General features: G+C 33.0%; 1 protein-coding gene across 2 annotated transcripts in view; it reads left to right on the top strand.

The window, feature by feature from the left end:
- HGF (hepatocyte growth factor) overlaps positions 1–12,537 on the top strand; it is an 81,099-nt gene that overhangs the window by 13,166 nt on the left and 55,396 nt on the right. The window contains exons 4-5 of one of the 2 annotated variants that reach the window (XM_004473380.5): positions 1,387–1,501; positions 6,531–6,673. In XM_004473380.5, the coding sequence (XP_004473437.1) occupies positions 1,387–1,501; positions 6,531–6,673 (258 nt within the window). The remainder of the gene's footprint in view (positions 1–1,386; positions 1,502–6,530; positions 6,674–12,537) is intronic. The other variant, XM_004473382.5, reaches the window with a different exon arrangement.

A 12,537-nucleotide genomic window follows, 5' to 3' on the forward strand; every position in this document is an offset into this window, starting at 1 on the left:
GGAGCATTCCCAAACTTCCTATGACGTAGATGTCACCTCCCTCTTCTGTTGTCCCCTTAGGAGAACATCTCCAAAACTGGTGTTCTGCATGTTCATTTTAGAAAATGCCACCTTAAGTTAGTAGTTTGAGACCTTACGTAAAAGCAAAATTGAAGCTTACTATAGTATTTTAAATCTTAGGAACTCTGGATAACTGATTTAAGTTATAGAGACTATTGTGGACACGAATGAAATGAGGAGATTTTGGGAAAAGGGGAATATTTGTTCATGGTGGAATCTATTTTTTATAACATAACTTTTTAAAAATCTTAAAAAAAGAAATTGAGATCATGTGATTTGAAAATTTGTCTATTTTGGTGGTCTGATACTGTATTTACCAGTTACTTATTTTGTTCAAAGGAAAACTCAAATTATATAATAGAAAAATGTTAAGTGAATATAACTTTTAAAACTTAAACTGTTACATAAAATAATAATTAACAAATTACACTTAAAATAATTAAATTTACTCCAATTTCAATGTTTTCTTAAATGTTACCATATTCTGTTAAATTTAGATATTTGTTATTATACACAGATATTTTCATTTTAGAAAATGATTTTAAAATAAGTAGATGGTAGAGAATAAGATAATATCTACATGTTTTAATATTTCTACAAATCCTAACATAATTCATGGCCTAGTTTAAGACCTTTCTTACCTAAGGCTGCTTGAGACTACATGTACTATTATTTGGTAGGAATATAAAGCTTATTGTATCTTGGGTTCTCCTGTGATATAGCAGCTGGAATTTTAGCAAAAATTATAGAAAATATTAATCAACTTAATACATAATAGTTATCTCACACACACTCAAGGCATCCTCACAATTTTACCAAGATAAAGACAAATTAGTTTTATTATTTTAAAACAACTTCTGATTCCAATATAGGTTTAAAAATTCACTTAGGTTTTGCCTTTAATATTTCTTTAAAATGGTTTATATATTTGAACAAATCACTTCTGACAAACCAAATCTGTGTGGCCAGTTGAGTGTGTAGACTAATTTATGTTGAGTACATAGACTCATCTCTACAGTTATCCCTGGTTATTCACACAGTATTAAAATCTCTTAAAAGTCTTTGTTCTGGTTGTTTTGGATTATTCTGATGCTGTATTATTATTGTTATTATTTTACTTATTTTTAATAAAAATTTTTTTTTCATGCTGTATTATTTTGAAAATACTAATAGCACCTTTAGGAAAGAAATTTAGTGTTATATGAAACAGTTTACAAGAGCTACTTCATCTACAAATTTGAAAGGAATTTTACTTTTCTTTTTCTCTTTAATAAGTAAAGCATGTTTCTCATAGTTACAACATTTTTTTCTGCTTTCTTTCAACAGACTACATTAGAAACTGTATCATTGGTAAAGGAGGCAGCTACAAGGGAACAGTATCTATCACTAAGAGTGGCATCAAATGCCAGCCTTGGAATTCCATGATTCCACACGAACACAGGTAAGAATAGCATGAAGAAACGAGCATGGAGCCTTTCTTTTTCCTGTGCTAACAATCTCACATTAGATCTTCAGGATAATCCTACAAATGTGTAATAAGTTAGCCAATTTAGCTGAATTATATTAGGCCAAGATAATCCAATTCATGATGGCTGTTTAGCAAAAATAAATACATTTATCTAGATGTGATATAACATAACCAAGTTAATGCTCAATTCGTAGGTCTTGCTGTTTGTGAAGAATAATGAAAACTTCATTAAAAAAAAAAGATTTTTTTCTTACTCTGACTCCAAGAAGGTATAACAATGCAGCTGAGCAGACTGACTATAAACTCTCCTGAGGCAGATCCCACTCGGCCCTGAGCGTTCCTTCACCTTGGTGGTTCTTATCCTGGACTGCATATTAAATTCACCTGCTGGGGAGCTCTTACAGTACCCCATTGCTCAGGCTGCGACATACAGAAAAATAGCATCGGATCTTCTAGGGGGATAACTCAAGCACCAGTGTTTTTTAAAAGGTCCCCAAGTGATTTGGAAGTGCAGTAAATGCCAAGAAATATAGCTAAAACTTTTGCCTTGGATTACCCAACCTTTCCATTCAAACTATTGCCTGATACCTGGGGGAAACTTCTCAGTCCTTAGAAGTTGAATGTCTCCACTTAAAAAAGGAATCATGTTCATTTTAAGATGAAATCTATTTAAAGACAAATAAACATGACATTCAGAGGCTCGGTAGATTGAAAGTTTTAACCATTATGGAAGAGAAACATAGATAACCAAAACTCACTAGAGAGCTAAACACAATCACAGATTTTCAAGACTGACTTCAAAAATAAATTTAACAGGAATTAAATTAGATTCAAACAGGTCTTTCCTGGTTATTAAGTATGTTGGAAGACTTAAAGGTTGTGGAATTTAGGCATAATCCGCCCCCCCCCCCCCCAATTTGTAAAGATCGTAATATCCAACCTCTTTGAGAGAGTTTCCCATGTGTCAAGAACCTTCTCCATCTCATTTAATCCTCACAAGCACCACATAATGTGGGTGAACATATTAAGTTCAATTATGTTTAATGAAACTGTAGCACAAAGAGGCTTGGCAACTTACTCAAGGTCATATACAGCTAGTAATTATGGCCAGAATCTAAGCCCAGCCAGTGTGCCAGTTCTATAATGTGTACTCTTTACACAGGATGTGAAAGACTTGGCCTACCAGCAGAGTCCAGGCTGTGAATGTTTTTGTAATAGTTCTTATAACTTTGCCTTGATGAATCCATGTTTTTTTCCATTTCACTTTTTATGGCATAAATTTACAAGATAACCTAATTCAGTAAACAGAGAGGAGTTAATTGGTCCACACTAGGATGAAATGTGTGATCGTGGCCTATTTAACCCAAGACAGTGAATGTCCAAGCAGATCAGCTCTACAGTGTTTTGCTAATAGAAAACAACATTTTTCCAGATTAGTTTCTTATATTTATATAGGAATATCTCCAAATCAAGGTATTATCTTTATATTAAAAAATAATATATATATATAAAAAATAGAATATAATCTCTATGGATGTCCATGGTATCACTCCCTTCATCGTGAAGAAAATGTTTTATTGAAATAGTTATATTTACCTTTAAATTTTCATGAACAAAGAAATAGTACTTGAAATTAATCCTACCTCAGTCCAGGAGAATGCCAAGACTGACCTGGTAGAGGTCTTATTTTGACCCAAATTCTCTATGATTGTGATTCTCTGCTAGAGGAGTAAATGTGTAATAGATCTCCCTGGGAACTAGCTTTCCAGTCCAATCAGCTATTTTACCAACAAACATTTCCTTGTGATATAGAGTTTTGTAGCTAGAAGATGTTGCATATTAATCAAAGCCTTTTTTGTATACAATGGGAGCAGCATTTAATTTTCATCAATTAGCAGCTTATTGGAATATTGCATGATAGCATAACACTTTTAAGTCAAGTGTTAACTAAAGATTAATTTTACGAGAAATGGTAAAAGGAATATTTTCTGGCTGGAGGAGTGATTTATTGTTGACTCCCTAAATTAAAATATTTTACAAGTGGCTTAATGGGAAGATGATGAAAGATGATGAAATTAGTATAGAAGCTTGACCAGAAAATCAGGTGACCTGATATCTACATCTGTATCCTTCACTGGCCACCCAGCATTCATTAATGAAGCAGATGATGGAATAGATCAAGTTTCTTATGAACACAGTTCATATTAAAGGAAAAGACAGGGAGACTAGCACCTAGAAGATCTAATTTATATTTCAAAGTCTATTTGGATATAACCCAATTTTAAACATTTCTTCACTTATACCTCTTCAAGCCTTGCTAACAGTAAGGACAGAGAGCTGAAAATACTATTTAAATGAAAATAAAACTTATTGCAGAGCCCTCTGACTACCACAAGACTTCCAAGTACTAGGTTCTCATAAAAATGCATTGAATGAACACATAGAAGTGAAAAGAGCAGGGCTGGTTTCATCCCTTGGCCAGGTATAGAATGCTTAAAAAAAAAAAAAGAAAAGAAAAGCAGGCCTAACACCACAGGAAGCAAAAGAAAACCAGTTAACTTAGGTCCAAGGTCATATACCCCAGAGAATGAAGAAGAGAAATGACTCAGATTGCTCTTTACCCTCCAGGTCCTAAAAAGGAACTGGACATGGATTAAAACTGAATTGTAAAAATAAGCCCATCTTTGCTCTTCATTTTTCATTTTATTAACTCCAGTGGGAAAACTCAATTCATCTCTCAGTCGTACTTAGTTTTCATTTCTACTTTCTCTCTGTTCCTTCTCACCCATATTTTTCCTACAAAACCTTTGATTTACTTACACTACTTCTTCACTGCTCCTTTATGGCTTTTAAAAACCACTGGAAAAGTATGTGTGTGTATTTCTATGTGAATGTGTCTGTGTGTATGGAAAATAATTCTTCTCTAAAACTATAACTATTTAATATGCTGTGAACTTAACAAGGACTAAAACCACTATATAGTTTCTTAAGTATACTTAATACATAAAGTGATACAGGAAAAAAGGGCTTATAGTAATCTAGTCTGCCCTATTCATCTCATAGTGAAGAAATTTAAAACCAGAAAGTAAATAAATTGTCTAAGGCTAATGTCATGTAGCAGGATAGTGATGTATGTGAGGAAACAATGTAGCTTTTGTGAATAACAATAACTTTTCTACCATTCTCTACTAAACCATTTTTTACATAAAATAGAGTTGGAGCAGAATTTCTTTAAGCAAAATTGGTAAATCCACTATTTTATGAAAAGATATAAAGCAAGAGTCACAATTACCTTTATTTTGGAAAAATGAGTATTTTCATGATAAACTTACCATGAAAAGTTGGAGAAGTGGAAAAAATGAAAGAAAATAAACTTCAAACAATGGCACAAAGAAAAGATATCTTAAAATATTCTGGAATGAAAAGATTAAAATTAAGACAAAACAAATATTATTTTTCCTTTGAAAATGAATTACTATTACAATCTGTGAATCATGTGGCACTTGAGGTATATTATAGTTTTTTGACCTAAAGTTATTTTTGTTTTCCCATATTTAAAATGCTATTGAAGGATATAAACTCAATTTAAAGGCACTCTGAGTTGCATAATGTTAATATTTGATAGATTGCTTGAAAAAGTTTAGTTATTAGCAAGTCTCTTCAAATAGACTGTTTCTTTTTTTGACCATTAATTTATGTTTCTGAGGACTTACTCTTTAATTAAGTCCAAATAAAGAATTTCATTGCAAAATATTGCTTGGTGCCTGATATCTGTGTTCATTTTCTGTCACGGGTTAAGGAAAAAAGATTATTTCTTCAGTAGAAGTTTCAGTGGGTAGGGAACACCTGAGAGTCCTATTTACTGAGACTAAAACCTATGTATGGATGTGCCCCTAATTCAAATATCATCTAGAACTCAGAGAGCATGATATATAGAAATAAAGTTTTATATAAAAAACTATTGAATATTGAAAATATTACTGGATTTTTTAAAAAAGTGTTTATTAGTCTAGGTTATTACACATGTCTATACTTTATTATGATTTCCTAAGTGCAGTTTAACAGTGTCATTGAATCCAATTCCACAAAAGAATAAAAATGGCTTTGGATTTCTCTTTAATTCCATGTTAAAATATGCTATGCTGATAACACAACTATCAGGCATTAGAAGTTTTAAGTGCAAACAACATATTATAGTCTCTGGTCCCAGTATGAACTAAAACTGGAACTACCAAGCCTTAATCACAATCAAAATTATCCAAAGTTTAAGAAAATAAGAATTCGTTCTTTACTATGCCTAAATAGGTAGCATTTATGAAGTGTCGAATATGCTATCATCTTTTTTAACTGCTCAAAACAACCATATAAGATGTAAGATGTTATGGAATATCATTATACTCAAAGTATAGGTAAACTAACCTAGGCTGAGAGAGGCTAAATTACTTGCCAGTTAGTAAGAGAAAGAGATGAAGTTTAAATCCAGGTTTAATCTGATTCTGGACCTTTGATCTTGTTATTTTGTCAGCTGGTTTCTCAATTGTACAGAAAAAAAGGACTCTTTTTTTTTTTTAAATAAAAAAGCAATAAACAAACAAGTAATTATCTTGGACAAGCAGTGCAACAGAGAGATTTCAAGGTCAATTGCAGTGTCTCCTCACTTCTCTCTTAAGTGGCCTTGCTCAGTCACTTGCCTTTTAGTAGAGCTTTTGACCTTGCGGTTCAAACAACATCAGTTAAGTTTGAGACTGTTTTGGCTCTTAGGAGAACCAGAGACTAGTCATTCTTCACTCAGTGGTGAATATGGAAATCCAGTAGGTTTAAGGTTTAAAACATTAAAGAATGCATGGAAATGACAGAATTCAAGTTAAAATATATGGAGGTCTGGAAGAAAAGAAGGATTTCTGTAATTTCAGTAAAAGCATATCCACTAATTAGTTAAATTAAGAGAACAAAAATAAAGTTGCATGCTCTTATACTGTAATGATTATCATTTTAAAACTAGCTTTTTGCCTTCGAGCTATCGGGGTAAAGACCTACAGGAAAACTACTGTCGAAATCCTCGAGGGGAAGAAGGGGGACCGTGGTGTTTCACAAGCAATCCAGAGGTACGCTACGAAGTCTGTGACATTCCTCAGTGTTCAGAAGGTAAATGACCCTGAATGCCGTGTGGGGCACTCTGTTCCCCCTGTGTGTGGAACTGTATCACGCATTAAAGGTCAACAGGACAACCAAATCTCAATAAAAGTGCTGTTAATTCAAATGCAATTATACATAATCGTTTGAGCATTTTTATGCGATGTTTTTAAAGCCTTCTCAAAATAATGGAGCAAGTTATCATTTTGAATTTCAACCGAGCCTGAGGCACCCTCTGGGGAGAGTGAAAGAGTACACTTACTCAAATACTGCCTTGAGCTCACATACCTCAAAATCTGCTCCCAAACATCACCTGAAAGGTACAGATTGGAAATTAGCCCCTAATTAGTAATGCTTATTTTGTTCATTTGACCCCAGCTTGTGCAGAAATTTTTTCAAACCTACTCTGAAGCAGTGTGGCTAGGGTACATGAACCCAGAAGAGGATATGAGAGGGGTTCACTGGAAGCTTGAAATCCCCATGAATGTTTTGGTGAAAATGTGGCTAGAACCAAATTTGACACACACACTGGAACTGGGTACCATTCACAATAGTGTCTGAAGGGCAGGGGAGGATCCCAAACTGTCTTGAAGGCAGGCACCCTAAATCCATGTGTCTTTTTTACCTCCTCTAGCAGCATAGACAGCCATGCTTTTGAGAAGATGGAACAGGGACTGTTTCAGCATTGTATGTGGTTTCATGTTATTAGTTATCTGGCTAATGAATAACTGGGTTTTTTAGTTCAGTTAAAAACTCTGAAGTTCTAAAACTCCAAGTGAAACATGGATTAAACTCTGTTAGAAATTTAGGAAGATCTTGAAGTACTTGGGGGTGGGGGTTTTCTGGAATGCTGTCCAATTTTTATAGTAAGATAACTGTTTGTTGTTAAAAAAGCTTTTTCTTTTTTTCATTTCTCTTCCAAAAGCATTTAATAATAGGCTGATATTTATCACAAAAAGTAAAGGCTATTGTTAGGTAATTGTCACAGAAAAAGTGCATTTTGGTTTTTTGTTATTAAAGTCATTAATTTCTTGTGCTAGAGCCATTTCCACCTCTGTTTGTAAATTCTCACTTTCTATTCCATATCATATTCTGTTCACTAGAACCTTCATCATTGTTTTCTTTTCTTTAAAAATAATAAACTTCTATGTGATAACGTTATGAACAAGTCTGTTTTGTATGAATAAGTGTAATTATTTTTTGTCTTAAATTTACACATGGAAGAAAAAAGCCTTATTTTGGGGGGAATCTCTAGTATCACATTTTTCTGAGGTTGAAATCATTGGCAAGTTATTTTGTTTATTGGTTTTGCTTGGACTGCCAAAGTGTTTTCAAAGGCAAGTAACTTGGTCAAATTATAAACAACTTAGCAGTTATTCTACCCCCTTAATCCTTGTGGGAAAGTGATTTTTTAATCTATGGCTTATAAGAAAAAATATCATCAAAATCCACTGACATAGATTTGGATTGATTGGTAGACTAAAATAAAAAAGTTCTAGGGTAAAAATAATTGGGAAAATCATATTTCCAGTTAGTTTCCTCTCATCAGACTGTAACTCCCCATAATGTCCCTTAATAAGGTAAGGTCATATTGCTTCCTTTAGTAAAGGGCGCTACTCATTAATATTGGCACACGATGCTGTGGTCACGGTGGCACTAAGGGTTGCCGATATATGCTTTCTGGAAATGGTTAAAGGTATGAAAGTAATAGAATAATCCTCTTGAAAGAAAAATTAACCAACACCTGCCCTGTAGGCTAAACACATTTTAGGGAACGTGAGCTGAGCTGATATTTAAATTCAAGTTAAAATGCACAACGTTTCAGCAGGATTTTAATTAAGAGGATCCAAAATATGAAGCATTTCCAATACATTAATAGAGAATTACCGAGGTATTTATTAAACAGATGATGCAAAATGTGCAAAATAATGTAGTGTGATATGTTTCTCTTTTAAAAAAATAAATATATGAAAAACCTCCAACTCCAGAGTGCTTAAACAATATATGGATGAGCCATTTCTATCAATGGATATTAATTTATTGAATGGCAGTTTCCAAACATCTCTTATCATTATAGATGAGATAGTGATTATCAAATCATTGTTTATGTTTAAAATTAAACAAGAAAAATACCTTTGGTCAAACTTGGACTGTCAGAGAAGACATATAGAATAGTAAATATATTTTGAAATTTTTGCGGTTATATTAAATTATTAGCTAAATAATCATCTGAAATTGGTCTGAAATTCAGGTTCATGAAAGAAATATATCTGATATCTGATAATTAATGTTGTTTATTTTCTTAAATTTTAAACCTTTGAAATATTTCAAACATTCTAAGGGAAAACGAATTCTTTGACCACAGTTAGAACCTTATAAAATGACATAAGGAAAATACTACCATTAACACTTAATTGAAAAATTATAGAAAGTTGAGGTCTATAAAATCTAGTTTTTTGATTTAGCATTTACTTGGGATTTAAAATAAAACCATCATTAGTCATTGGGATAAATGCCTTTTTGGGTGATTGTCAAATATTCAAGTAAATATGTTTTGATGTAACTATAATAATTATTTTTAATACCTTACACATAAAATCTCCAAATGATAACTGCCATATTTCATATGCATAATTCCATACTCTGTGTTGAGAAATATGTTTAAAAGCAAAGATTTATATAAAACCATCAATTGTAAATGTGGATTTGTGAAACTCTTTACATTTTAAAGATTATTTTGCTGAAGTAATCTCTAGCATTGATGTTTCTGGAAAATATCCTTAGCCATGGTGAAATAACCATTGATTAAAAATAGATTCAGATACTTGCAAAATAATTGTTTTAGTCTGTAAACTCATATCACTTGGGGTTTTATGATTGAGAAAAGTGGAACAGAGGAATTTTTTAATTTAAGTAGCTCATATATGATGAGATATAGTTAAATTAATCCTACTTGTATTACATTTTATGAAGATTTTATAGTTTTCTATCATTACTTAGGGTGGGGTTATATTTAGAAAAAAGTATTCTACTTATGCCTAGCAACTTTTGTTTGGTTTGAGTATATGTTATCTGGGACAATATTTTTCTTTTTTCTTTTTTTTAAGGGAGAATTTGTTCAAACTCTTTTAATGTGCAGGTGTCAATAGAGATAGCCAAAAGGATGTAGTGCTAATTTTTATGACTAATCTGATGCTTTGATACAATAGTATGGCAACAGATTTTTCAGTCGTTCACCTCAGATAAGATGGCCAGTCTAGTTGTTTTGCACAGGCACTTTTTCCCTAGGTGAGTATCCCACGGAAGACCAAACTACTATTATAAACAAGAAGGCATAGGATAATGAGGACAGTTTTTAGCTTCCTAAATTTATTGCTGTCAATCTAAGAGTATGACCAGTTCGATTATATAGGAAACAAGTTCAAATTTGTAGGACAAAAAGGCAATTAGGGATTACTATGGGTCAGCAGACCTGTATTCCGGACCCAGGTTTGACAATTTCTGTTTTGGGTAAGTCCTTAAAACTTTTGTGAGCTTTTTTTTTTCTCTAAAAGGATCAAATGAGATCTGGTATGTCAAAGTACTGTATAAATAATCAAGTAACATGCAAATATAATGTATTTACTATCTTAGCTCTATCACAGGATGTGTGTGTTTGAATACTACCCCAACAATAACTTGTGTTGTTTTCTAAAACCTATCATTATTTCTGCTAACTTTTTTTTTCTCTTTAGTCCTGCCGTTATAACTCTCTCATCACTTTACCACAAACATACCATAGTAATTTATGTTTCCATACTATTTTATGTTATTTTTCCCCTTTGTAGCTTATCCCACTGTCATTGATCCTTTAAGGTCCAACCAAAGTCCTGTCTCTTCTAAAAAGCCATCACTGCCAAATACTTAGAAATTATGGAATAGGACAAAATATCTGTGAATTTGCTACTTGAAGTGTGGTCCATGGGCCAGCAGCACCAGCAATCACTGGGTGCTTGTTATTAATTCCTGAGCTCCACTGACTCAGAATTTGCCCTTACCAGAATCTCAAGGTAATTTGTATGCACATTAAGGTTTAGAGAAGCATTGACATACCATACTCATTCTGGATAGTAGTCATCTTATTGAATCATAGCCTGTTTCATTTGTTTAACTATTTTTCCTTAAGAAAACTTAAAAATCCTTAAATCAAGGAAAAGTTTACCTATTATATAGCTTCTCAGAAAATTAATCTAGTCACTTTCATTAGAAATGAATATATTATTACAGACTGCATTTGACAAAGGAAAAATAAATATATTCTGGCTTCTGAGTACTATAAGACGTTAAAAATGTACATGTGGATGCTGATCTCTTATGTGAGCTTGTAGTACTATATTATAGTTTGTCATTCTATTCAAAAGAGCAAACAACAATGGTTAATGCCATGTAATTTTCTATGAAAATACTCAACCTTGCTTTCTCTTAAAATTAGAAACTGAATAAATCTGTGCCTGGTTCAAATGGAAAGCTGCAATGTGAGGATGCATAACCTATATAAACGTTGCAATATGAAAATGATCTTGGCCAACCTGCAGCTTTATCTATATGCTCTTGGACCCTTCTCATTAACAGTTCAGGTGCTTACTGACCACAGTCCTGGGAAGCTCAGTATCAAATGAGAGGAACACTGAATCAGCCCCTTGTCTTAGTTCGTGGATTAAGCTACATGAAAGAAGTAGGAGACTCGAGACAATTTGTCTCATGTTTCAGAAAGTTAATGCTTAATGCCTTATTATTAGATTATAAAAATGAAAGTTTCATACAGTGATGATTCTAATATTATATCCCAAATTGCTACAAATACTCATCAGGCTAGATCTTGGTGAATAAAACTTAACATTGATATCTTTCTCCACTGTAGTTAAAGTTAGATGATCAGTAATTACAAGATATAAATGATGTGTTTGGAAAAGTTTGCTGGATTCATAGGAAAGCCACACAATGATTTATTCCACAGGTGCCTGCTGTGCTACAAATCAACCTGTCCAGTTAAGAAGTCTCATTTTCAGTTAGTTGATGTGATTCAGAGTTTTTAGTGACACTTGGGGCTAACCAGAAGAGAACTGTTAATTAACCTCACAGAATCATCAGTAAGATCCTGCATAATTAGATCATCTTATACCTTTTTAAAAGAGTGGGTATAAGGAGTTCAGTAGCAGGCCACCGTCTATCCTAAGCTAGATAACAATGTTAACCAGTTTAGCTTGCTCAAAATGGATATTTACTAACATACAGGAGCTATGATTTATCCTCTTAAAATATCTATGTTCTTTGAATGATACCAGATTTCAAACCAAGGTCAGTTTCTCAAGTTTACTTGGCGCTGATTATGACCTTAACCACAAGAGTGTGGCGTATACTCAGTTTAAATTGTTTAATCCTCATGGAAGTGTTTGGAAGGGAAACAGGCAAGTTGAAAGAGGAGAACTCATCTGACATTATAGATACCGAGATCCCTGCATTTTAGACAAAGAAAGAAAAGTTCCCCAAGGATTGATCTTCTGTTTCCAGTTTCTATGTACTTGTTGTACAGTTATTAAAAAATAGACAGACAGCATTCACATTCAGGGTAACCTCACCCTATGCAGCATTCACATTCAGGGTAACCTCACCCTATGGTAAGTGTGGATACTCCTAATTACAAAAATCCTATTTAAATTATCTGAAGAGTTCTCTAGGGAATATTTTATGCCATTATTATGGACATTAGTACCTAATTTAAAATTCGGCAGCTGTGTGTAGTTTTCTAAAAAGTTGTTTGCTAAACACTTGATTTACTGTTCTTAAATAGAACAGTGGTATTCTTGATTTTGCCGTCAGAAGCAATTAACATGCCG

This window comes from Dasypus novemcinctus, chromosome 5, assembly GCF_030445035.2.
Source record: "Dasypus novemcinctus isolate mDasNov1 chromosome 5, mDasNov1.1.hap2, whole genome shotgun sequence".
NCBI classification, from domain to species: domain Eukaryota; kingdom Metazoa; phylum Chordata; class Mammalia; order Cingulata; family Dasypodidae; genus Dasypus; species Dasypus novemcinctus.